The following is a 25,334-nucleotide window of genomic DNA, read 5'->3' as shown; positions in this document are numbered from 1 at the left end:
TTGCCACAAGGATAAGCAGTAGTAAGTGTGAAATATACTATCTGTCTCCAGCACCAGACAGCAAATTTTAGACAGACAACACCAAAGTGAAAATAACCCCTCTGTACTTCAAAATAGAATGGAAACTTCACTGATGAGATATAAAACAGACTTATGTCAGTATAACTGTGTTTCCCAGGAGCGTGGAAACTCCAAACTCCAGAGCAAAGCAGTTATACTGACCGAATTCCTGGTGTAGACATAGCTGCCACCTCTCAGGGAGGTGGCGTATCTATGCTGACAGGAGAAGCTCTCCCATCCGCATAGGTAGCATCTTCACTAAGTACTACAGCAGCTCAGCTGCATCACTGCAGCTGTGCCTTTGCAATGCTTTATGTGTAGACAAGCCATTAATCTGACCATTCTATATCTGCAGCAGTTTAATGAGGAACAAAATGAAGATACAGTAAATTTAAGCGTGGAAGAGGGGTTGGAACATCGCTGATGGTTTTTAAAATGAATTTCAATATAAGTGCTATGGGTTTACCAGAATATTACATATTTTAAGATATCTACTTAATAGTCCCTACTGTACTGAAATTATTATGATTGCTCTAGTCAAGTTAGTATTGGTAGGTTTTGGTTGGTTTTCTTCCATTGTTTTTTAAGCTTTTCAAATAAATCAGTTATATTAAAATTGCCTCCTGTCCCTAAAGTAACTATATTTTAATAGATTGCCATTCTTGAGTTCATGAACTTCTGAATAGGCTCATAGTTCTGAACTTTTAAGCCGTCTCTCTGGTGAATAGCATATTCCTGCATAGGGATGATCTTGTGGAGAAAGCAAAGAACTGGAAGATAAGAGATCTAGGTTCCTTTTTCAGCTCTACCTCTGTGACTGTTTAAGTTTTTCAAAGTGATGAGCAACTAAAATAGGGTCTTATACTGGGAAGTGTTGGTTAACCTTCATAGGTAGTGATACCTATACCCTGCCTATAATAATGATCTCACTACTATCGAGGAAAGTTTATCAGAGTGATTCTCAAATGTTTCTGCAGGCCTTCCGAGAAGACCTGGAATGTCTTATTCAAGAACAGATGAAGAAGGGCCGTAACCCAACTGGACTGCTTGCGTTGCAACAGATTGCCGATTACATCATGGCAAGCTCTTTTGCAGGTTTCTCTTCATCTCCACTGAGTAAGTGAACAATGTGTGTAATTGCCAATATTTTTCTAAAATTCTCTCTCTGTTTTACCAGGTGCTGGGACCTCATCCTTTCAACAGAATTTTTGCCATGTTTTTTTAATCTGTAAAGCAATGCAGATTGTGGTCTTAAATAATTTTACTCTTAAATTTTCTCCCTCTAATATTTGGTATCAGAAAAATTATAATTTCTGGAAATTGCTAACACTCAATAAATTTGCAACTTATTGCAGCAAAACGAATATCCAACCTCATTATCATTTTACTATGATTCACATAAATAGTAGCATGACAAGTAACCTAATAACTTGGCAGCAATTTACTGTAGTACACTTGCCTTTAAATTTTGATAGGAAGGAGGAATCTGTTCAAATGCATGATTAGATGTTACTTTCATGCTCCTGGCAGCTGTGTGTTTAGTAAATAGCAAAGTGTAGATATATTAAAAAAAAAATTTTTTTAAAAGATCATGCAGTCCAATTACAGCCTTCACAGAAAAAGTCCTATGGCTAATTTCCAAGGACTTTAATCATTGAAACCTTATTAAAAAGTCATGTTAGTGTTACACTCAGACACGCTTATGAATGTTTAATAGACAATTCTGTCTTTCTAGACTGTTCTCTGCATTGCCTGCAGACTTAAAGGTGTAAATGGGATAGCCACCTTCATGAAGTGATTTAAGATGTTTGGTCGAGAACATAAGAATGAGGATGCTTGTTAGACAGAAATTAAAAGGAGATAAATGCCTGCAAGCAGCATGAGGACTACTTAAAAACACCTTAATAGAGGCTCGGACTAAATGTGTACCCCAAATCCAAAGAGACAGTAAGATGGCCAAAAGAATGCCACTATGGCTAAACAGAATGGAGGCTGTTACAGGCAAAAAGGGATCCTTTAAAACTTAAAGTCAGAGCCTAGTAAGTATAACAAGAAGGTCCACAAACTCTGGGATGTTAAGTGAAAAAGAATTTGAGAAGCAACTTGCTAAAGACACAATAACTATTAGTAAGAATATTTTAAAGTACATTAGAAGCAGGAAGCCTGCCAAACAGGCAGTGGGAGCACTAGACAACTAAAATGTTAAAGGTTCATTGAAGGAAGACAAGACCATTGCAGAAAAACTAAATGAATTTTGTGTCTTCACTGCAGAGGATGTGGGGGAGATACTTAATCAGACCTATCCTTTTTGGGTGACAAATCTGAAGTATTGTCTCACATTGAAGTGTCAGTAGAGAAGCTGCAGACAATTGCAAAAAAACCTCCAGGGCCTCTGCCAATCTGACGCAGGGGGAAATTCCTTGCCAACCCCAAATATGGTGACCATTTAGACCCTGGGCATATGGGCAAGAGTTACAGGGGGATCTCACAAAACTGGGTGACTGGGGGCAACAGAATAGCACATTGATAAATGCGAAGTAATGCACATAGGCAAAAATAATTCCAACTACATGTATATAATGGGTTCTACATTAGCTGCCACCACTCAAGAAAGATCTTGGAGTCATCATGGATAGTTCTCTGAAAATTTCTGCTCAATGCGCAGCAGTGGTTAAAAAGGTTAACAGTATTTTAGGAATTATAAGAAAAGGGATAGAAAGTATAATGCCACTACATAAATCCAGGGTGCACCCACACCTTGAATACTGTCTCGTTCCAGTCCCCCATCTCAAAAAGGATATAGTGGAACTGGGAAAGGTTCAGAGAGTCAACAAAGATGACCACCAGTATGGAACAGCTTCCATATGAGAAGAAACTAAAAAGACTAGGGTTGTTCAACTTCGAAAAGAGATGATGGGGGGGGGGGAATATAATTGAGGTCTATAAAACCAGGAATGGTATGGAATAAGTGAATACAGAAGTGTTTTTTACCCTCTCCCACAATACGAAAAGCAGGGGTTACCCTATGACATTAATAGGCAGCAGGTTTAATACAAAGAAGAGGAAGTACTTTTTCACACAGTGCACAATTAACCTGTGAAAACTCATTGCCATGAAACTTTGTGATGGCCAAAAATATGGTTGAGTTAAAAAAAATAACTGGATAAGTTCATGGAGGATAGGTCCATCGGTGGCTCTTAGCCAAGATGATCAGAGATGGAACCCTATGCTCAGGTGACCCTAAATATCTGACTTCCAGAAGCAGGGAGTAGAAGACGGGTGGATCACTCCAATTGCCATGTTCTGTACACTCCCCCTGAAGCTTTGGTACTGGCCGCTGTCAGAGACCGGATACTGGACTAAATGGACCATCAGCCTGACCATGTGTGGCCGTTCTTATGTGTTGTGTTCTTAGGGGCCTGATTTTCAGCATTGTGAGCAGTTGCATCTCCCACTGAAATCCAATGGGAGCTGATAATAATCAACACTTCTATTGTGTGACTTTGGACAAGTCACTTAAGGTCCAATTTACAAAGTGAGTGGCAGAAAGGAAAATAGAACCTAAATCTCCTGACTCCCAGTCCTGTGAACTATCCACTAAACTAGATGTTCTCAAACTGTTGTCCTTGAACCATTTGTTAGTGGATTCTGGAAAGGTGGCTGGTCATAAGGTACTAACTCTTCTTGTTTCTATCTGTTAAATCCTATTAAAACATAGTATTTAATGTATTTTTAACTTTCCTAATAGTAACTTTCTATGTATTCAGATGTTGTAGTTGCCATAGGCATATTATGTATTTGTGAAGGGGAGAAGGAGTGGTCTTCACAGTCATAAATGAGCTAGGAGGTTCTCCATGATACAATTTCTCTATTAAAATGTGTTCTGTGCTATTAAACAGTTTGAGAACTTTTGCAGTGGTTCTTATATCCTCCCTCATGACATCCCTAGAACTAACTACAGTGACTCAGAATAAGAAATCTGTTCAAATGGCTATTCAAGTCTGCAAAGCCCAGTAGGAGTGTTTTCAAACAGCTTGTAAATGTAGCTTAGCTCACCAGTACAGAAGGTCTTAAAACATTGGAATCTGTCCAGAAGCACATTATCTTGACACACAGGGATAGTTCACATCCGAGTGGTGCTTTAAAGTAGTCCTCTGTCACTAATTCATCCTTCCTTTCTTCTCTCAAAATTTGGAGACTTTCATATTATTTTAGGGTACGGCATCTAGGGCTTTATATTATAAAGGTTGCTAAGGCAGTCCTAGAAAGCATTACACCTCTGCTGCAAGCCTAGTCTAATGCTATTATCTTTTGCCCAGAACTGAGATGCTATACTACTAATTTAGTATACTGCTTTTGGAGAATCACAGAGAATTTAATTGTCCTATTTGCCACCTATTTTTTTTTTCTTTCAGGCGTTGGAATGGTTACACCCATCAATGACCTACCTGGAATAGACACCACCTCATTTGTTAAGGGAGAAAAACTTACTCGTTGTAAGTTAGCCAGCCTGTACAGGTTGGCTGACTTGTTTGGATGGGCACACTTAGCAAATTCCTACATCACAGTGAGTATTTTTAAGAGTAAAATGATTACTTGCATCTTTGTGTTTTCACCTGTATGTTTAAAATTAAACCATACAAAATTAAAACTAATTTTCCAAATGTTATTCAAGTAAATTCAATAATAAATCTGAAATCATTTTTCCTCCTTTGCAGGTAAGAGTAAGCAAAGAACAGGACCACATTCTGATCATTCCAAGAGGTCTGTCTTTTTCTGAAGCTTCAGCCTCCAATTTGGTATGTGCTTCACTTACATTAATAATAATCACTGAGGTTTAGATTGTTTTCTTACAGTTTTGCAGCTAATGAAGTAGGATAGTGGCATCAGGTTTTTGTTTACCCGTTCTGAAATTCATATAAAATCATCTAGTGAGCAGCAGATTAATTTTTGGGATTACACAATCCTCTGCTCCTGAACACTTCTGTCCAGATTTCCGATCCACTTTCACTGCTTTGGTTCCACTACAGCTTTAATGTTGTCCGGCAAGCTTTTTGTATTTTAGCTGGGCTCCCACCTGATCCACAAAAGCAAGTCAAATAGAATTTGTCAGCTACTTTATTAGTATAACAGCAACCTCGTATGAGTAATAAATAGTGCTTTAATCTTCAAAGCACTTTGCATGCATCAATCCACGTGACACCCTTGTCAGGAGTGAGGCATATATTATCCCTATTTCACAATTGGAAAATGGGGAAACAGCAAAGTTAATTGGTATAAGGGCTCTTAATTCAGTGACTAGACTACCAAATTAGGCATCTCATGGTATGAAAGAACTGAAAAGTTTGTTACTCAAATCGTCATATCTACTGGTGAGTCTTGCTGACAATTATTGGAAGGGAACAGAAGGTAGGTGGCATAATATGGTCAACTTCCAAAAGCAGAACGAAAAATTATACCCATAAGAACTGGATCTTGTATGCTTCTTTTATTGCCTCTGTTACTCTTTTCTCTTTCCCCTCTCCCCCAACAGTTTGGGGTTTTTTGTTTTTTTTTTTTGTTTTTTTTTTATTTCCACGACTTTTATTTAAAATGCTTTAATGGCAGTTGTTCTGAGATTGAATCTTTGTTTTCACATTAAATTGTATTAAATTTTCAAGTTCAAATTTGAGAAATTAGGAGATATAATTTATAATATAACACACAGTACATTTAATAGTTTGTAAAAATATGTAGTTCGTCTGAAACGTTTATCTGAAATGTTCAGTTTTAGCATCTATTGCTCTTAACCATTTTAGTTTGAGAATTTATTTATAGGTATCTGAATGCTAAATATATCTATACAGGTTGTGCTTTGAACAGAAGCTTGTTCTTTAAGGCTCTCACGCAGGCTTTCTACTCCAGTTGAGTCTGCTTGATGTGCTATACTACCATCTCTTCCTTTAGCTAAGGGGCAGCCAGATCAAAGAGGAATTTCTTTGTTTATCAGGATCTGGCCTTTTTCATGGCTATTTCCACCATCTGGCAAGATCTTTAGCAGCAGGAGGATTTATATACTTAGTCCTGGCCGCCCTAATACTTCTAACCGTTATTTTACCGATGAATGTGGTAAAAAGAAAATCTTAGCTTGTTTAGGAAAGATCAAACAAGCACAAGTTTAAGATCAAATATGATAGCTGCTAAATTGATTCTGTTTCCTCTTCCCTTCCCTCCCATGATGGTACCTACTGAGCTATACATTTTTTGGTTTGGTTTTGGGGTTTTTTTGTTGGGGGTTTTTTTTGTTTGTTTTTTTTTCCAGTTGGTTCATGGCCAATTAGTCATGGCCAACTTACAGTAGTTCCACAAGTTTCCTTTGTTTGATTTTCCAGGTTAAATTAAATATCTTAGGAGATGTAGTTGACCAGGGGAGTACCAATCTGAGCATCGACAATGCAGGATTCAGTCCACATGCTGCCATCTACTCCACGCGCCCTGATGTCAGATGTGTGATACACATACACACCCCTGCAACTGCAGCTGTAAGTCTGTACAGCTCCTAACGTGGCCTAAAGAAGAAACCGTTTCAAAATATGAAATATATTAAGATGTATATTATGAATGTAGATCTAGTGTGTATGGTTCAAACTCGCCTCTCCAGTTTTATACTTGTGTAACTCCATTGACTTCAGTTCAGTTACTCTTGACTTCCACCAGTGTAAGGGGCTTATTCTTCAAGATCCTGAGTGATCCGAGGGTGCTGAGCACTTTGCTGGAATGAGTCATGCATAAAATGAGGATTGGACCACCTCAGTCCTAGTGAAGGAGGAATACAGGTCTGCCTCATCTTACGCGGGGGTTCCATTCCGCGGTTAGCGCATAAAGCGAAAACCGCGTATAGCCAAAACTCCATTGAGTTCAGTGGCGGGCGAAATCGCCCACATTACAGGTATAGTATTAAAACTGTTGTTTTTCTCTTTTTTGTTTTGTTTTTGCCGACCGCGTAAAGTTGAAATTGCGCCTGTTAAATACGCGTAAGATGCGACAGACCTGTATGTACAATTTAGGCCAACGCTTATTTTAAATCACCTCAGTACTACATAATGTGTTCTAAGTCATGATGTAGATGATACTAATTGCATTTTTAAGAGGTTATATTATAACACTGTTCTGGGCATCTCTCAAAAAGTTATAGCTAAACTAGAAGTTCAAAAAAGGGCAAAAATGAATAAGAGGCTGGACTGAACTGACTAAGAGAAACAAGGAGATACATATGTATAGCATGGCTAGAGATGAGAAAAGGAAGACGTGACTGTGTACCAATATTTGAAGAGTGTAAACATCAGGAAGGATGAAAAATTGTTGAGGGTTGATTTAGAGTGATGGGAATGAAGTGAGGAAAAGATGCATTAATATCAACTACCAGGGAAAACTTGCTTATGGTGCCATCTATTATATGGCATAGTCCCCCAAGTGAAGTGGTAGCAGTGCTCTCACCATATTTTAAACTAGACTGGATAAAGCACTAGAACAGTGTCTACTCCATATTGAGACTCCTCTTATCTAGCCAGCATATAGCCAAGATTTCACTTTCATTTAAGAAGATAGGTGGGACAGAGTGGTCGTGATCCACAGGTAGAGATCCCATGTACTGGAAAAATACTATAGGGAATAATCTACCACTAATATGGTGAATTTCTGGATGACCTAATAGTTCAGTTATAACTTTGGAAGATTAACCAGGAAACTTATGGAACAGGGCACTTTTGTACAAAACTCTGGTTTAAATGTTTGTTTTCAGAATCTTAAAGTGATCAATTTTCTTGAAACAGGTTTCATCTATGAAGTGTGGTATCCTTCCAATCTCTCAGGAGGCTCTGATTCTGGGAGATATTGCTTATTACAATTACCAAGGATCTCTTGATGAACAGGAAGAGAGAATTCAGCTTCAGAAGGTTCTTGGGCCCAGTTGCAAGGTAGTCCACCTTTATTCATGTTTTTCATTAATCATTTGCATGTACTGTACCAGTTTCTACCATTTAACATTAGTGTTTTCATTCACTAGGTTCTGGTCTTGAGAAATCATGGTGTGGTAGCCTTAGGAGAGACATTAGAGGAGGCCTTTCACTATATTTTCAATGTGCAGCTTGCCTGTGAAACACAGGTGAGAGATGCTTTGTCATTATTTAATTTCTGAAGGAAAGACTTATGCTATAACAAGTTATTGCAATGGATAGACCTGACTCCATAGGGAGGAAGCTCCATTATTGCAAAGTATTCAACAGAATCTCTGCTATTAGACGCAATATTTGTGTGGAACAGGAGTAGTCAATAGGTGGATCATCGGCCAAATCTGTACCGCCAGATGCTTTTAAATGGACCCCAAAATCTTTTTATTTACTTATCTTTTTTTTTTTTTAATTTTCTTGTTTGGAATCTTGGCTTTGCAATACCTTGACCAAGAAATTTGGACCTTGACAAAAAATAGACTACCCTGGTGTAGAAGTTCTGTGGGCTAAAGAGGAGACTTGTTTCTATTATAGAATGAAATTAAAAGCATGTTTCTGTTTACTTCTTTGTATCTGCGCAGTTACCCAGAGTGGTTTTGATATTGCTATGAGCATTAGTTTAGGCATCATGTGTTGGCTTTGCTGTAGAGCACATTGTGTTCGCTTGAATGAGTTTGTCCCATGGGATAGTATCATTTATTAGAAAGCCGTCCTATTGCAGTGCAGCATTGCAACATGATACTATTTAATGAAAGTTATTTTGGGAGCCATTAATGTTTTGCCAACTAATCTGTTGAAAGCCAGGCAATCTGGGGGGAAATGTAGATGGATCTGTAATATTACAGGGCAAATCTGGAGTCCCTCTTCTCTAAATGCAGATCATCCATGTGAAACTGTAACAGTGCTTTACACGGTGGACAGAGTAAACTTCAGGAGCCTGTGTCCAGGGGTGCATACTTCAGCACCCCACAAAGCATAGCTCCATGAAAGTTCCCTGCAGGGCTGAACACCGTGACTGTTAGAGGAGCAGGAAGGAAACCGATCCATCGCTCCTTACTCTGCATAGAAATGGGACACACAGTCTGTGGTCTGATTGAAGAATTCATTCCCCCCTCCACCCTCTGTCCTTGTGGAGATTCAAAGCGCCCAACTCAATTATTCAAGCTCAGTGTTGAGATGAGGAAAAAAAGGATTTTCCACTAGGAGCACAAAGTGGAGGAGAATGGTGTATTACACAATAAATTAAGCAGAATTCAGAAATCACTTGTTAGTTCTTATTAAGTAATTAATCAGACATACAGTTGCCTTTCTCTCCAATGGTAGGGTACATCTGTATCAAGATTAAAGATATTTCTCTGTCTTCTAAGGCTAAAAGTACATTGTTGCGCATGTAATAAATAATTGAAGTTTATTGCAATTACTCCTTTTAGAGCCATAATTATTAACTGATATTCATACAATAGGAATCAATCTCTGCATGTCTTAATGTAGTTGTCATCATTGTAGTAAGAAGAAAAGGAACCTGGAAACATAATTGCAGCCAATTTTATGTTTATAGTTTTTCCCTTAAATTCAGACAAGCTGAGAATTCCACACCCAAAAAATTATCTATAAAGAAACCGATTACTGTGTGTATATTGTTGCAGGTTCATGCATTAGCTGGTGCAGGTGGAATAGACAATCTTCTTATACTAGACCTGCAGAAGTACAAGCCTTTCACACACGCTGTGGTAGCAGCTGGAGGAGTTGGAGTTAATATGGGCTCCCAACAAAAATGGAAAGTTGGGGAGCTAGAGTTTGAAGCTCTCATGAGAATGCTAGACAACCTGGTAGGTACACAATTATAACAATACAAATGCAACCCTGGACAGTTTGAGTGCCTTTTACTCCTCAACTCTTTGTGGGATTAGGCCCTAAGTAAAGGAATTGTCTGTTTGATTTTCTTTATAAACTTGAAAATGAAATGTGTAAATGAAAAGTAGTTTTTATTGAATATTTAATATCTCCTGTATCTGAACATTTGACCTAGTACAGAATATATATATATATATTTTTTTAAATCTTTCCATATCTGAAGCCTAACACAGCAGAATAGTGAGAGCTGGTTAAGCTAAAATTTCTGTCAGGAGACTGTCACAAAGGTTAATCATTTCTCTGTATAAAGCTGTATTTCTACAACATACATTTTCCAATCATCACCTTAGTAAATATACTTGGAAACTTTCATTTTTATTTTGTTATGAATTGTAGTGTGTGTTTCTAACTTCTATCAGGTTTTATCTCTTTAATTTTTATGGACTTGAAAAAAGAAGTTCAATACTAATTGTTGTTCAAAATGTAACGAAATATTAATTTAAAAGTAAGTGATTTACTGATAAAGTAAAAGCAAAGCAAAAGAGGGTACCACTTGCATATTAGTGCAATGTATAGGACTCAGACATGAATTACGCTATGTGGTCAAGCAGGGAGGATAGATGACCCTTTGCTTTCCTGTGTGGACTACCTATATTACAGGTCACAACACAGCAACCAGGGTATCTCCCCCGCAGGCAACTGCTCCCCCTTTCGCATGGGTGGGCAGGGAGTGGGATGTGGGTGGAGCTGGAGCTCCACTGGACGTGCTGGCCAACACAGCTCAGCTGGCATGGAGGGGCAGTAAGGTGACCAGATGCTAAGTGGAAAATATTGGGACCGCCGCGGGGGGGGGGGCGCCTTTTTAATTGTTACACTCACCCGTCCGGGTCTTTGGTGGCAATTCGGCGGAGTATCCTTCAGTCGCTGACGGTCTTTGGCGGCATTTCAGCAGCAGGTAATAAACCGTGATGCCAAAGACAGAAGCACCCGCCGCCAAAATGACGCTGAAGGCCAGGACGGGTGAGTGGGGGGCGGGAGGGGGGGAAACAAATGCCCGAAACAAAATATCAGGACAAATGGCGTCCCGACCATACTTTGGTCGGGATGCGGGACAAACACCTCAAAATCAGGACAGTCCCGATTTTATCGGGACGTCTGGTCACCCTATGGGGCAGAAAAAGGACTGGTAGAACTTACTTCTTTCTCTCCATGCTCCTCTCCTCCCCCTCTTTCCCCATCCCCACCCCCTCAATGGAGCAAGGGCTAAGCAAAAATCAAATATGACTGTAGGTCACCATTTAGTCCCTGCTCTGCTTCTGTGCTGCCCCTTACTCAGGGCTGAATTCCACAGGCCAATTTAGCTCAAACTATATCCTTACTACTTCTTTGAGTGATTGCTCATGTGTATTCCACAATAGGTGTGCGTGCTCGCCATGATTTTTTCCCCTAGCAGTACCCGTAGCGGGGAGCATCCCCTGTGACCTCTAAAGTGGCGCCTGCCTGGCGCAGTATAAGGGGAGCTGCACGCTTCCCCCCACCCTCAGTTCCTTCTTGCCACCAGTGAAGGTGCGCGGAACTGCTCTGCTGCCCCAGAACTGTTTGTTTAGTACCTGTAGTTAGTTAGCGTAGTTAGTTAGTGAGCCCGGGCCGGGGCATGCCCCGAGTCCCGGGATTTAAGTCGTGCGTTTCTTGTCGGCGTTCTATGCCAAGAAGCGACCCGCACACAGACTGTTTGCGCTGCTTGGGAGAAATCCATATCAGCGACAGGTGCAAGATTTGCAAATCGCTTAAGCCTTGGACCAAAAGAAAAAGGGACATTAGGCTCCGAGCCATTCTGATGGTGTCGGCGCTGACCCCAACCCCAGCACGCCACTCCAAGCCGGTACTGGGCACCGTGGTGTCGGTACACGGCGATCCGCCGGTGCCATTGACCATCGGCATCGCTCCCCGTCCATGGGGCACACCAAGAGGGCCAAGAAGACTCCCTCCTCACAGTGGCACCGAGGGAAGTCTGGGACAGAGGCTAGGCCCATGTCGGGCAGTCCTCGATCCCCACCGGGCCCTAGGCCTCTGACTCACGTAGAGCAGAGTAGCCCGGCCCCTTCGGAACAGGCCTCTCCAGATGTCCGGATGCCTTCCACGCCCAAAGCCCTCTAGGTGGCCCGGGACATCTTGTCCATGCTGGTGCCTGGAGCGCCGCCAATGTCGGCCCCATGCTCCAGAGGCAAGCCTCCACTGGGATCTCTGCAGAAAAAGATAAAACAAGGCTGCATAGCATGAAGGACTCCCGCATGACCCTCCAGACCCTGGGTCTCTATGTCCCGGCTCTGGCAAAACCTAAGTTCAAGCCACAGCAGACTCCTACCGACCCGGGCCACCCTCCCGAAGTACGAGGCCGCCTATAAGAAGCAACGGGACTATAAGAGACACCCTCACAGGCAGCCTCGGCCTGCCCCCCAGCCTGTACCCTCCAAGGGCAAGCAGGCAGGGAAAAGACAATTTTGACGGGACGCTTGGAGGCAACCCACCAGCCCTCATTAGGGAGTCAACCTCAGTAAAGCTTCCCTTCTCCAACCGGTTGTGTGCTTTTCTTCCGGAATGGTCTCAACTCACTTCAGACTGATGGGTCCTCAACGCCATCTCCCAGGGTTACACCCTCCAGTTTACCTCCTCCCCACCCAACCGCCCCCATCCCTCCTGGGGGACCCCTCGCACGAAGCTCGGCTCAAGCAGAAGATGGAGCGACTCCTAGGACTAGGAGCGATAGAGACGGTGCCCGAGGAGTTCATGGGCAAGGGGTACTACTCCCGTATTTCCTTATCCCAAAGGCCAAAGGGGGTCTCAGGCCCATACTGGACCTATGGAGTCTGAACAAGCCCATGGTGAAGCTCAAGTTCCGCATGGTCTCCCTGGCCTCCATCATCCCCCTCCCTGGATCTTGGGGACTGGTACGCTGCCCTCGATCTACAGGACGCGTACTTCCACATCCACATATTCGAGGGGCACAGGTGCTTCCTCTGTTTTGTGGTGGGACAGAATCATTACCAATTTATGGTCCTCCCGTTCGGGCTGTCTGCTGCCCCCAGGGTGTTTACAAAATGCATGTTGGTGGTAGCGGCCTACCCCAGACGGCGAGGGGTACAGATATTTCCCTATCTGGACAATTGGCTTGTCAAGGACACCTCCCGGTCGCAGGTGAGGGGTCACGTGGCGCTCCTCCTGTCCACGTGCACCACCTCGTGCCTACTGGTAAACAACACCAAGTCCACGTTAGTCCCGGTCTAACACGTAACGTATATCGGGGCGCTCCTGGACGCAGTATCGGCCAGGCCTCTCTCCCGCCAGATAGGTTCGAGACCCTGAAAGGTCTCATCGACTCGGTCACAAGGTTCCCGGTGGAACAGCCAGGGTTTGCCTGCAGCTCTTGAGTCATATGTTGGCGTGCATGTACGTGGTCTGTCACGCCAGACTCAGGATGAGGCCCCTCCAGCTCTGGTTGGCCTTGAATTTCTCCCAGGACATGGACAGGATGGACAAGGTCCTCACTGTGCTGGACGCTGTGGTTACCTCCCTGCAATGGTGGTCCACCCCAGACAACATGCTCCAACGGGTCCCATTCAGGGACAGGGCCCTGTCGCTGGAGCTGGTGTCCGATGCGTCGGACCTGGGTTGGGGGGCCCATGTGGGGAGCTTTCAGACCCAAGGCCTGTGTTTGACTCAGGACCTGACCCTACACATAAACGTCAAGGAGCTCAGAGCGGTGCGACTGGCGTGTATGGCCTTCCGCTCGCAGTTGGAGGGCAAGGTAGGCAGGGTCCTCACGGAGAACATGGCCTTGATGTTCTATATCAACAGGCAAGGCGGGGCCCGCTCCTCCGCTTTCTGCCTCGAAGCCCTCAGGCTGTGGGACTTCTGTATAGCCCATGACATCCACCTGAAGGCCTTCCACTTACCGGGCGCCCGAAATGAGAGGGCGGATTGCCTGAGCAGGGACTTCTCCTCACAACATGAGTGGTCCCTCCACCTGGAAGTGGCCCACCAGCTCTTCCAAAGGTGGGGAACTCCCAGGTGGACCTATTCACGACTTGGCAGAACCAGCGATGCCCCCGGTTCTGCTCCAGAGGGGGCCTAGGGAGGGGCGTTATCTCCTGTTGCCTTTCTCTTGTCCTAGTCGGGTCAGCTTCTCTATGCCTTCCCCCCATCCCCTCTAATCTGCAGGGTTCTGGAGAAGATAAAGTCGGACAAGGCCCGGGTCCTCCTGATTGCCCCGGTGTGGCCCAGGCAGTATTGGTACGGGACCCTCATGGGCCTGCCACTCTGCCCGGACCTGCTTTCACAAGACCAGGACCGCCTCTTCTATCCCAACCTAGCGGCTCTTCACCTCACGGCGTGGTTGCTCAATGGTTAGGTGGGGAGGAAAGGACATGCTCAGAGGAAGTTCAGCACGTCGTCCTCCTCAAAAGTAGACAGCCCTCCACTCGCCGCACTTATTTGGTGAAGTGGTCCCGATTTTCTAGGTGGGTGGCGGACCAAGGTGTCTCCCCGGTGACCACCCCGATCCAGCTTATCCTTGATTACCTCCTCCACCTGAGGGCCCAGGGCCTGGCGCCCTCGTCTGTCAAGGTGCACCTGGCGACCATATCGGCCTTCTATTCGCCGGTGCAAGGACACACGGTGTTTTCCCATGCTATGACTGGCTGGTTCCTTAAGGGTCTAGACCATCTTTTCCCATATTCTAGACCCCCGGTTTCACAGTGGGACCTGAACCTGGTGTTGGCTTGTTTCAAGGGGCCCCCGTTTGAACCACTGGCCACTTGTTCCTGGTGTCACCTCTCGTGGAAGGTAGCCTTCCTGGTTGCTATCACGTCGGCCAGGCGAGTCTCAGAGCTCAGGGCCCTGACCTCCGAACCACCACACGCTGTCTTTCATAAGGACACGGTCCAGGTCCGCCCACACCCCGCATTCCTCCCAAAGGTGGTCTCCACCTACCACCTGGGTCAGGACATTTTTCTACTGGTCCTCTGCCCCAAGCCTCACACATCCAGTGAGGAACGCCGCCTCCACATGCTTCACATGCAGCAGGCTCTGGCTTTCTACCTCGAGCGGACTAAGCCGTTCAGAAAGTCCTCGCAACTGTTTATGGCCTGGGCTGAGCGCACGAGGGACCAGCCGATTTCCACTCAGCAGCTTTCCAATTGGATCACTTTGTGCATTCGTTCCTGTTATGAGCTGGCGGGCGTTCCCCAGCTACCCATTGTGAGGGCACACTCGACCTGGGCACAGGCCTCATCAGCTGCCTTTGTGGCCCACGTCCCCATCCAGGACATTTGTAGGGCCACCATGTGGTCGTCAGTTCACACGTTCACCTCGCACTATGCGATTGTCTCCCAAACCAGGGATGACACCAGGTTTGGCAGGGCTGTCCTCCATCCTGGGAACTTTTGAACTCCTACCCACCTCCAACAGATATAGCTTGGAATCACCTATTGTGGAAGACACATGAGCAATCACTCGAAGAAGAAAAAACAGTTACCTTTTCCGTAACTGGTGTTCTTCGAGATGTGTTGCTCATGTCTATTCCACGTCCCACCCTCCTTCCCCTCTGTTGGAGTTGTCTGGCAAGAAGGAACTGAGGGTGGGGGGAGCGCGCAGCTCCCCTTGTATCGCACCAGGCAGGTGCCACTCCAGGCGCTCCCCCCTACGGGTACTGCTAGGGGAAAAACTTCCGGCACCGGTGCACGTGGTGAGCACCCACACCTATTGTGGAATAGACATGAGCAACACATCTCGAAGAACGCCAGTTAGGAAAAGGTAACTTTTTTTCCATCAGAAGGGAAAAGTTACCTTTGTTGGCTCTTGAATGGAGGAGGGAATTGACCATTATAAACTTCCACAGATTATTCTTAATCCTTCCGGATTGCACTGTTCATAAGGGAAGTGGAAAGACTGTCAAATATGTGAAAAACTACAGTTATGTGAAATTTTGATTGTCTGCTATGATGCTGACTGTAAAGGGTTTTTTATAAATCCATAAAAATATTTTGAAGACAGATACCCCAAACCTCTTACTTGGATGAGTGCAGATAGTTCATTTAATACATACGCAGTGGTAAAAACTTGCCATAATTTTTTATTGTTTGGGGATTTTTGGTTGATCTTTTTTTTTTTTTTTTCCCTCCTTAACTCCTCAGGGATACAGAACTGGCTATGCTTATAGGCAACCTCTAGTCAGAGAAAAACCCAGGCACAAGAGTGACGTTGAGATCCCAGCCACTGTGACTGCCTTTTCTTTCGAAGATGATACAGTTCCACTTTCCCCCCTCAAATTCCTAGCACAAAGACAACAGCGAGAAAAGACAAGATGGCTGAACTCTCCAAATACATACTTGAAAGTGAATGTGCCTGAAGAGTCTTGGAATGGAGAGACCAGTCCCAGAACTAAGATAACGGTAGGAAGCTATTTTTGGTAGTTGTCTTGTTCTTCCTGTACCTGAGAGAAAGTGAATTATACCGAGTTTATATCACTAAATCTGGCCCACTTCCAAAATCCTTTTTAGCTGGATTATCTAATTAGTTAAAAGCTAGCAAACAAGAAAATAGGCTTGTCTGAGATTGAACGTGAGAATAGCTGCTGCACTGATATGCCCTTTCTGTTTGGGGGAATTTTGGTGATAGAAAAAAGGATAGCTTTATTATTCAGTCTTTGATTGATTTCCTCTTCCGTATTGGTTCTTGTAATAGGAGCTTTTTTGTTGTTGTTGTACTGCATATAGCATGCTAAGAATTACCCATGTATCCACTGTAGTGTCTCTCATTTTCCCCCCTCTATGTTGGGGCCTCTCCATCCCAACAGGAGCGCTATCTTTTTCCAAGCTAAATCAATCCTTCCATGTTTGTTGTGTCTAAGTCACTGTCACTATCTCTGGTCAAAGACAACTGATCAGGACTTTCTTTAGAGCCCATTAACACCACCTGTTAACATATGTCTCTGAATGATGTGCAAGACTTCCTTCTCCCAGGACTAAGTATGTTGCCTCCACCACATTCCCAACCAGCTAGTGGAGAGCTCAGGCCTCTTGCAAAGCAGTGCCTAGTAGAGGTATCCCAGTTGCATAAAACATACATTAAAAGCAGCAGCACCACCTGGTGGTAGTTAACCAATTTCTCTGTTCCTTTAGTTTGGTAGATATACCATCAATGGCAGGCTTATGTTAAACTTTGCTTAAAAAGAAAAAATCCCAATGTGAAACCTGCAATTAGCAGAGGTAGGAGATTACAGTACAAATAGAGTAAGAGGGAGAGAGAACCAATTCTGGAGCCCTTAGATGCTGCATTAATGGAATAAAAAGTTCAGTGGTCTTTATCCCTTTTATACAGGATTTTTGGTAAAAGCGATCCTTTCTAAACGTAATCATGTTAATATCATTTTGTAATTCTGTATCATTTTTCAAGTGAGCTTTTCAATTTTTTACAGTCATTTAGTTAAACTTGCCTTTTGTGTGAATATCGTGAGGTAAGTATTACATCCACTTACAAGTTTGTAAGCTGGGACACAGAACGGTTTAATAAATTGGCAATGATCTCTTAGTGAGTGACTAGCAGAGCTGCAAATAGAACCTAGGAGTCCTTGTTCCTCCTCCTAACCACTAAACCATGCTCTTTCCAATGGCCACATTCTTCCCCTTTTTTCGCCTAACATCTAAACATTTTTCTTTAAGTGGATGAAAGCTGAAGACTCCTCCAAGATTAGTGGAGGAACTCCAATCAAAATTGAAGATCCTAACCAATTTGTGCCTCTAAATACAAACCCAAGTGACGTGTTAGAAAAGAGGAATAAGGTAGGAAATGATTAATGAAAAAATCTGTAACAATACCTTGAATTATTTACAGGTACCAGATATATATTCTAAGTCGGCAGTCAAGTGGTCATTAGAAACAGTAATAAAATGGTTTACTGAAAATATCCTCGCTTTACCAAAATGTTTTTTGGGGTTTTTTTTAAGTTCCACATGCTATTGGAATTGAATAATAAAACTGGTAGCACCTTGATTATAATACTTAGCTAGATGATCAGCAGTTACTCTGGGAATGACAGATCAGAGATGGCCCCAAACTGTAACACTTGGCTAAGCACAAAACTTAGTGGAAGTTTGAATCTAGATCTGAACTGAACAGCTCTGAGCCATTTCTCTTATGTTGTAGGTGCCCTTTCTCAAAAAACTGCAGAAATACTCATTAAAATGTTGCATAGGTAGTTTCTGGGAATTAATATTTATTTTAAATGTACATAACTAATAAATATCATGAATGTGAAAAGCAGCCATTTTCAGAAAGCTGACCCAAACTCCACCCCAGGCATGATTATTTTGCTAGACATGTAATGCTGTTTCTGTGAAATTGTGGGATTTACTTACTTGGAGTCTTTTAGGGGTTAAATGGCCATATTACCATCCCTGAGGACTGAATATGATTGAGAAGGAGCAACTCCCTTCCTCAAAAAGGATAAATAGAACAATGCCCTGTAATCACCCAGACATTGATTTGGACTACTGTTATCGGTCCCAGACACTAAGCTTTCTCTTCCCAGGCAGAGTCACAAGCCTTACTGTCTCAAAGAGAGAGGGGGGCTAGAGTCCTGGGGTGGTTTTTTGTTTGTTTTTTTCATTAAATATTGACAGTGTGCATCATTGCCATGTAGATGGGGCTGCTGGTTGAGGAAAGTAGCAAATTATTCAAGTGGGGCAAATTCTACCAATACTTCTGTGACCACACATGTTATTGACCCATTGAGATCTGAGCCTGTGTGATTCTACCTCACAAGGGAGGAAGGCAGATTCAGATAGTGTGCAGTCACTCTACAGAGCTCACCTCCACTGGGGTCCCATACATGGTGGCTCACAACGGGTGCAGGTGGCTGGGGTTAGGACCAGGGTGAATCTTTAGCGGTGCTGAAGTGGGGTCATAGGATCAGCAGGTACTGTGCAGTCAGAGGCAGGGGGCACCTTATCCCAGAGTAGAGCAGTACAAAGTCCAGTGCTACAGTTGTGCTCCGTTGCCCAATATGTTGGCCATACAAAGTTGATGGTGGGAAAGGGTTTGCTATATAGGGACAATAGATGCTTCAAATAACATTTGTCTTTTTCCATATAGATTCGTGAGCAAAACCGATATGACTTAAAGACAGCAGGACCACAATCTCAATTACTTGCTGGGATTGTTGTGGATAAAAAACCTAGTCCAGTAAGTGTACATCATGACTTGGGTTTAATTCACTGCCTTAAATGGGTTCTATCAATCTTTCTTTCAGACTTGGAGGTTTGGTCTTTTCTTTTTAAATGTTTTTTTGTTAAATGTGACCTGAAAATACTATATCTAACCTGGGAGATATTTTAGTCATTCACAATACAAGTTTTTATCTACAATGTTTAAAAAAAAAAAAACAAAAAAAAAAAACCATCTGTGAGGCTTCTAGTTACTCAGGGTTTGTCTACACCTAAAACACTACAGCAACACAGCAGCAGCACTGCAGCTATGCCGCTGAGGTGCTTCAGTGTAGACTCTCTCCACAGCAACAGGAGAGGTTAATCCTCTTCCCCGAGAGGTGGTAGCTAAGTCAATGGAGAACTACTCATAGCTCCTAATAGGACTATGAAAGTCACTGCCATAAGACATCATTCAGGCCAAGAATTTAGCAAGATTCAGATAGGGATTGCACACTTGTATAGCTAAAAAGAGTATGCAATGTCGTTCTAGCTAATGCTAACAAGGAGAGTTTTGGAAGAGATTAAAAACTGATGATTCAGGATTTAAGACTGTCCCTAACTACTAGTGATTAGGATGAATCCTTCATGGGGGGACAGTGTGGGGGTCCCCAGCATACAACTGGGACTGTGGGACTGTTGAGCCCTCTGTCCCACCAACCTGGGGTATCCCTCTCACCCTGTGATGTTGGTAAGCTACAAACCTCTGGCAGGCACTGCACTCACTGATATCCACAGGCAGGGACCCATCCAACTGAGTTACATGAATGCTTCTCCCAGCCACTCATGAACCAACCAATAGAGAGGCTCAAGCCAATTCTCCCCAGCCTCACTCCCCCCCCACAACTCACCACCTGGAAACACATCTGGAGAATAAAGACTTTGAATTGGGGAGAGTGGTCCCAGGCTGGAAGGCAGTTCCAGCCTGTGTATTGAAGATCTGTGACCCATTGGTACCATTTGTCAGGGAGCAGCACTGCTTGATTCAAATCCTGCTTAGTTTATAGAACTCAGACTGCGAATTTATTTTATTTCTTAGGTAACCAACTTTGATCTCTGTGCTTGCTACTTATAATCACTTAAAATCTGTCTTTCTGTAGTTAATAAATCTGTTCTATATTTTACCTAAAACAGTGTGTTTTGGTTGAAGTGCTTGGGAAATCTCAGGTCAGTTTACAAAGGCTAATGTGTGTCCTCTCCACATGGAGGGAGGGGCGGACTGGGTAATGAACTTACACTGGCCAGGCTTCTGACCAGTGCAAGGCTGGAGATCTGTGGGGGAATTGGCTGGAGCCTCTATTGTTGGTTCATGAGTGGTTGGCAAAGTGTTCATGTAACTCAGTTGGGCGTGTCACTGCCTGTGGATGTCGGTGTAAATGCAGAGCCTGTCAGAGGTTTGTAGCTTGGCAACAACATCACAGAATGAGAGGGATACTCCAGGTTGTGGGGACAGAGAGCTCAGCGGTCCCACAGTCCAAGTTTCACTCTGGGCACCCCATCATAGACATATTGCCTCACGTTGGCCTACTTTAGGGTTTCTTCAACCTTCCTCTGAAGCATCTGGTGTTGGACCCTGTCAGAGAGAGAATATTGGACCATATGGAATGTATGGCAATTCCTATGTCCTTATGAACTCAAACTAATTTCACGGGGAGGTTCTGAATGACAGAAAGCTTCGCCATCTTGTTCTTTTTCCTCTCTCAATTCATTTACTTCACAGGGCTAATCAGTTTACTCATGATGACAAAGAATAACCCCCTTTACTCCTGGGGGAATTCTTCCACAGATTGCTTGGCTGCCTGCAGAAAAATGGGGAAGCAAAGAAATCTGTGGGGAACACATGCCCCTTCTGCAGCAGTATCCATTTGGTGTTCAACTTCTTACTGCCTTCTCTTTGGACATGGTGACCCCCTCATATTCTTTCTACTCATACATACCTGTCAGAAGCTCAACACTAGTAACCAGTCTAGATGGAGGGGCTACCTGACAGCAATGTGGCAGTGAAGTGCAGCAGGCCAGGATCCAGACTGGAGGACTCCTTTGCAGAAATAGGTCCAAATCTCCTCCTCAGTGAGTGAATAATTTTTACTGATGCTACTTGTAAGAGCTCTCATGATCTACATAAACAGTGAGATGGACAACTAACATTAGATACACTTGTACTATAACCAAGTGCATAGGTAGTGTGAGCAGCTATTTATTTATTTATTTTTTTGCATGGTCACTTTTCACTTAATCAAAACAGCAGAGATGCGTAGCTCTCTTCATTAGTCTGGGTGTGATGATTTTGTTTCGTGGGTGGTAGTTTTCTTTTCACTTTTTATAACTAAATTTATAAACCAATCAGACCCAGAAATAGAAAGCTGTAGTACATATTAGTAATTTAGTATCCTGGTAACCATATCTGTAGCTATTAGCAATGTGATAAATTACAACATTGGCCTAATTCATATAAAATTAGCCACACTAGAAGTCATCTCACAATTTTGTTTCAGTTGTTCCCAAAATATATATAATAAATACGGTTACAATACAAACTATTTATGGAATCTCCATCATTAGGGATTTTTAAGAGCAGGTTGGACAAACACCTGTCAGGGATGGTCTAGATAATACTTAGTCCTGCCATGAGTGCAGTGGACTGGACTAGATGACCTCTCGAGGTCCCTTCTAGTTCTGTGATTCTGTTCTATGATTCTATTTGCAACAATGTATATGATTAAGGATTTGTAAATGTGTGATGTCTAGCTCTTGCTGCTACTTATTTTTGTATATGTATATGTATTGTATATTTATATTTTATTCTCTCTGAAAATTGTTAATAAAAATTAATTGCAAAAAAGGACCAAATGTTTACAAATACTGTAGGGAATAGTGCTGTATTGCCATGAGGGTGGACAAGATGGTCTTAATCATTGTTTTCCACCTGTAACTTCTGTGATAGCAAAAAGAGCGTGAGATTAAAATGAGTAAGACTCACATAATCGTATACAACTGTAGTAAAGAAATGTCATGAATCGTAGAAGATTAGGGTTGGAAGAGACCTCAGGAGGTCATCTAGTCCAATCCCCTGCTCAAAGCAGAACCAACCCTCACTAAATTATCCCAGCCAGGGCTTTGTGAAGCCAGGCCTTAAAAACCTTTAAGGTTGGAGATTCCACCACCTCCTTAGGTAACCCATTTCAGATCTTCACCACCCTCCTAATGAAATAGTTTTTCCTAATATCCAACCTAGACCTCCCACACTGCAACTTGAGACCATTGCTTCTTGTTCTGTCATCTGCCACCACTGAGAACAGCCTAGCTCCATCCTCTTTGGAACCCCCCTTCAGGTAGTTGAAGGCTACTGTCAAATCCCCCCCCCCTCACTCTTCTCTTCTGCAGACTAAATAAGCCTAGTTCCCTCAGCCTCTCCCCGTAAGTCATGTGCCCCAGCCCCCTAATCATTTTCATTGCCCTACGCTGGACTCTCTCCAATTTGTCCACATCCTTTCTGTAGTGTGGGGCCCAAAACTGGACTCAATACTCCAGATGTGGCCTCACCAGTGTCGAATAGAGGGGAATAATCATTTCCCTTGGTCTGCTGGCAATGCTCCTATTAATGCAGCCCAATATGCTATTAGCCTTCTTGACAACAAGGGCACACTGTTGACTCATATCCAGCTTCTCATTCACTGTAATCCTCAGTTCCTTTTCTGCAGAACTGCTGCTTAGCCAGTCAGTCCCCAGCCTGTAGCACTGCCTGGGATTCTTCCTTCCTAACTGCAGGACTCTGCACTTGTCCTTGTTGAACCTCATCAGATTTCTTTTGGCCCAATCCTCCAATTTGTCTAGGTCACTCTGGACCTATCCCTACCCTCCAGCGTATCTACCTCTCCCCCCAGCTTAGTGTCATCCGCGAACTTGCTGAGGGTGCAATCCATCCCATCATCCAGGTCATTAATGAAGATGTTGAACAAAACCGGTCCCTGGACTGACCCCTGGGGGCACTCCACTTGATACCGGCTGCCAACTAGACATTGAGCCATTGATCACTACCTGTTGAGCCCGATGATCTAGCCAGCTTTCTATCCATCTTGTAGTCCATTCATCCAATCCGTACTTTTTTAACTTGCTAGCAAGAATACTGTGGGAGACCATATCAAAAGCTTTGCTAAAGTCAAGATATATCACATCCACCGCTTTCCCCATATCCACAGACCCAGTTATCTCATCATAGAAGGCAATCAGGTTGGTCAGGCATGATTTTCCCTTGGTGAATCCATGTTGACTGTTCTGATCACCTTTCTCTCCTCCAAGTGCTTCAAAATGGATTCCTTGAGGACCTGCTCCATGATTTTTCCAGGGACTGAGGTGAAGCTGACCGGTCTGTAGTTTCCCAGATTCTCCTTCTTCCCTTTTTTTTAAAGATGGGCACTATATTTGCCTTTTTTCAATCGTCCGGAACCTCCCCCGATCACCACGAGTTTTCAAAGATAATGGCCAATGGCTCTGCAATCACATCAGCCAACACCCTCAGATGCATTAGATCCAGACCTATGGACTTGTGCATTTCCAGCTTTTCTAAATAGTCCTTAACCAGTTCTTTCACCAATTAGGTGAACTTTGTCAATAAAATCAAGTACTACTTTTGTCCACTATCTCTAGTAATGCATTAGATAATTAACTTAGAACCATGCATCGATTGACCATGTTTAGGAGCAAGAAGGACTTCCAGTTCTGTGGTGATAATTTGTTACCTCCTTGCACGCATACCTCTAATTTTTCTTTAGCACAATTGTATTTATTTCTGAATTATACAGATGGCCCTAATTATGCATAATTTTCCATGCCTTGGTAGATAAACCTAGAAAATCCTCTTATTCTGACAATGATCTCGTGTCCATTATTTTTTGAGAGTGCAGCTGTCCCACAATGTTTGGGGTTATGCCTATTTCCTCACTTTTGTTCCCTATACTCTTGAAATGGTACTCCATTTTTTTTCTTTTGTTATGTAGTTAAGTGAATGTCCTCTTATTGACTTGAACACTGTTTTCAGAACAAAACAACCACTCAATTTCTCCATCTCTTATTTCATAAAATGGAACTTGAGAGCAGTTTGCTTGCTGTAGAACAATCATAAACTGAAAGAATAAAATTATATTGAAGTGTAGATGGAGGAATTATACACTTCTTATTGTAGGAATTGTAATAAGCGAGGACTGAATAACTCAGACTCCCTATTACTGTAAATTACTGATGTAAATCTAGCCTGGGTTGATAGTGAAGTCCTGCTATTTTGATCGCTGTCAAGTGGCCAGTGTAAAATAAGTTAGTCTTGATTAAACTCTCTGTGTAGAGAGAGGTCCCCATTTCAGTGGTGCTTTTGTTAGAATTCTCAGCAGAATGAGCAAATATTATCTAAATAAAGAGTTATCGCTCTTAGAGGTGGACCCTACAGAAGAGAGTTTGGGCACCGTGGTGAGAAAGGAAGAAAGCTCCCAAAGCTTCATTGTCTATAGACAGGAGTCGGCAACCTTTCAGAAGTGGTGTGCCAAGTCTTCATTTATTCACAGTAATTTAAGGTTTCGCGTGCCAGTCATACATTTTAATATAATATAATATATAATATATGGAGATAGGTATATCTCATAGAACTGGAAGGGACCTCGAAAGGTCATAGAGTCCAGCCCTGTGCCTTCACTAGCAGGACCATTTTAATGTTTTTAGGAGATCTCTTTCTATAAGTCTATAATATATAACTAAAGTATTGTTGTATGTAAAGTAAATAAGGTTTTTAAAATGTTTAAGAAGCTTCGTTTAAAATTAAATTTAAAATGTAGAGCCCCCGGACCGCTGGCCAGGACCTGGGCAATGTGAGTGCCACTGAAAATCAGCTCGTGTGCCGCCTTCAGCACATGTGCCATAGGTTGCCTACCCCTGATCTATAGGTGTTCTGTAGATTAGAATTTTGCGTGAGATTTTCAAACGTGCATACATGATTGAGGAGTACAAGTTCCTGAAAGTCGGTGCAACTTATAGTCTTGAGTCACTTAGCATTTTTGAAAATCCCACCCTTAGCATCCAGTGGCTACCAATCAGACATTTTTCTCAAGCATTAAAATTCACTTTTGTAAAAATGAATTATGAGGTAAATCCATTGATTGAAATGGACAAAATGGCATTTTCAAAA

The 25,334-nt window shown here is 43.0% G+C and overlaps 1 protein-coding gene across 14 annotated transcripts in view; it reads left to right on the top strand.

Annotated features, from left to right (window-relative positions):
• The window catches only part of ADD3 (adducin 3), a 169,314-nt gene that overhangs the window by 132,402 nt on the left and 11,578 nt on the right, over positions 1-25,334 (top strand). For all 14 annotated transcript variants that reach the window (XM_054033710.1, XM_054033708.1, XM_054033705.1 and 11 more), the window contains 10 exons: positions 1,038-1,176; positions 4,476-4,627; positions 4,779-4,859; positions 6,432-6,581; positions 7,872-8,015; positions 8,105-8,203; positions 9,695-9,877; positions 16,094-16,351; positions 17,621-17,740; positions 19,053-19,142. In XM_054033710.1, the coding sequence (XP_053889685.1) occupies positions 1,038-1,176; positions 4,476-4,627; positions 4,779-4,859; positions 6,432-6,581; positions 7,872-8,015; positions 8,105-8,203; positions 9,695-9,877; positions 16,094-16,351; positions 17,621-17,740; positions 19,053-19,142 (1,416 nt within the window). The remainder of the gene's footprint in view (positions 1-1,037; positions 1,177-4,475; positions 4,628-4,778; positions 4,860-6,431; positions 6,582-7,871; positions 8,016-8,104; positions 8,204-9,694; positions 9,878-16,093; positions 16,352-17,620; positions 17,741-19,052; positions 19,143-25,334) is intronic.

The sequence above is a fragment of the Malaclemys terrapin genome, chromosome 7 (genome assembly GCF_027887155.1).
Source record: "Malaclemys terrapin pileata isolate rMalTer1 chromosome 7, rMalTer1.hap1, whole genome shotgun sequence".
NCBI classification, from domain to species: Eukaryota; Metazoa; Chordata; order Testudines; family Emydidae; genus Malaclemys; species Malaclemys terrapin.
Note: the sequence above shows the minus strand (reverse complement) of the source record. Positions and strands in the feature narration are given on the sequence as shown.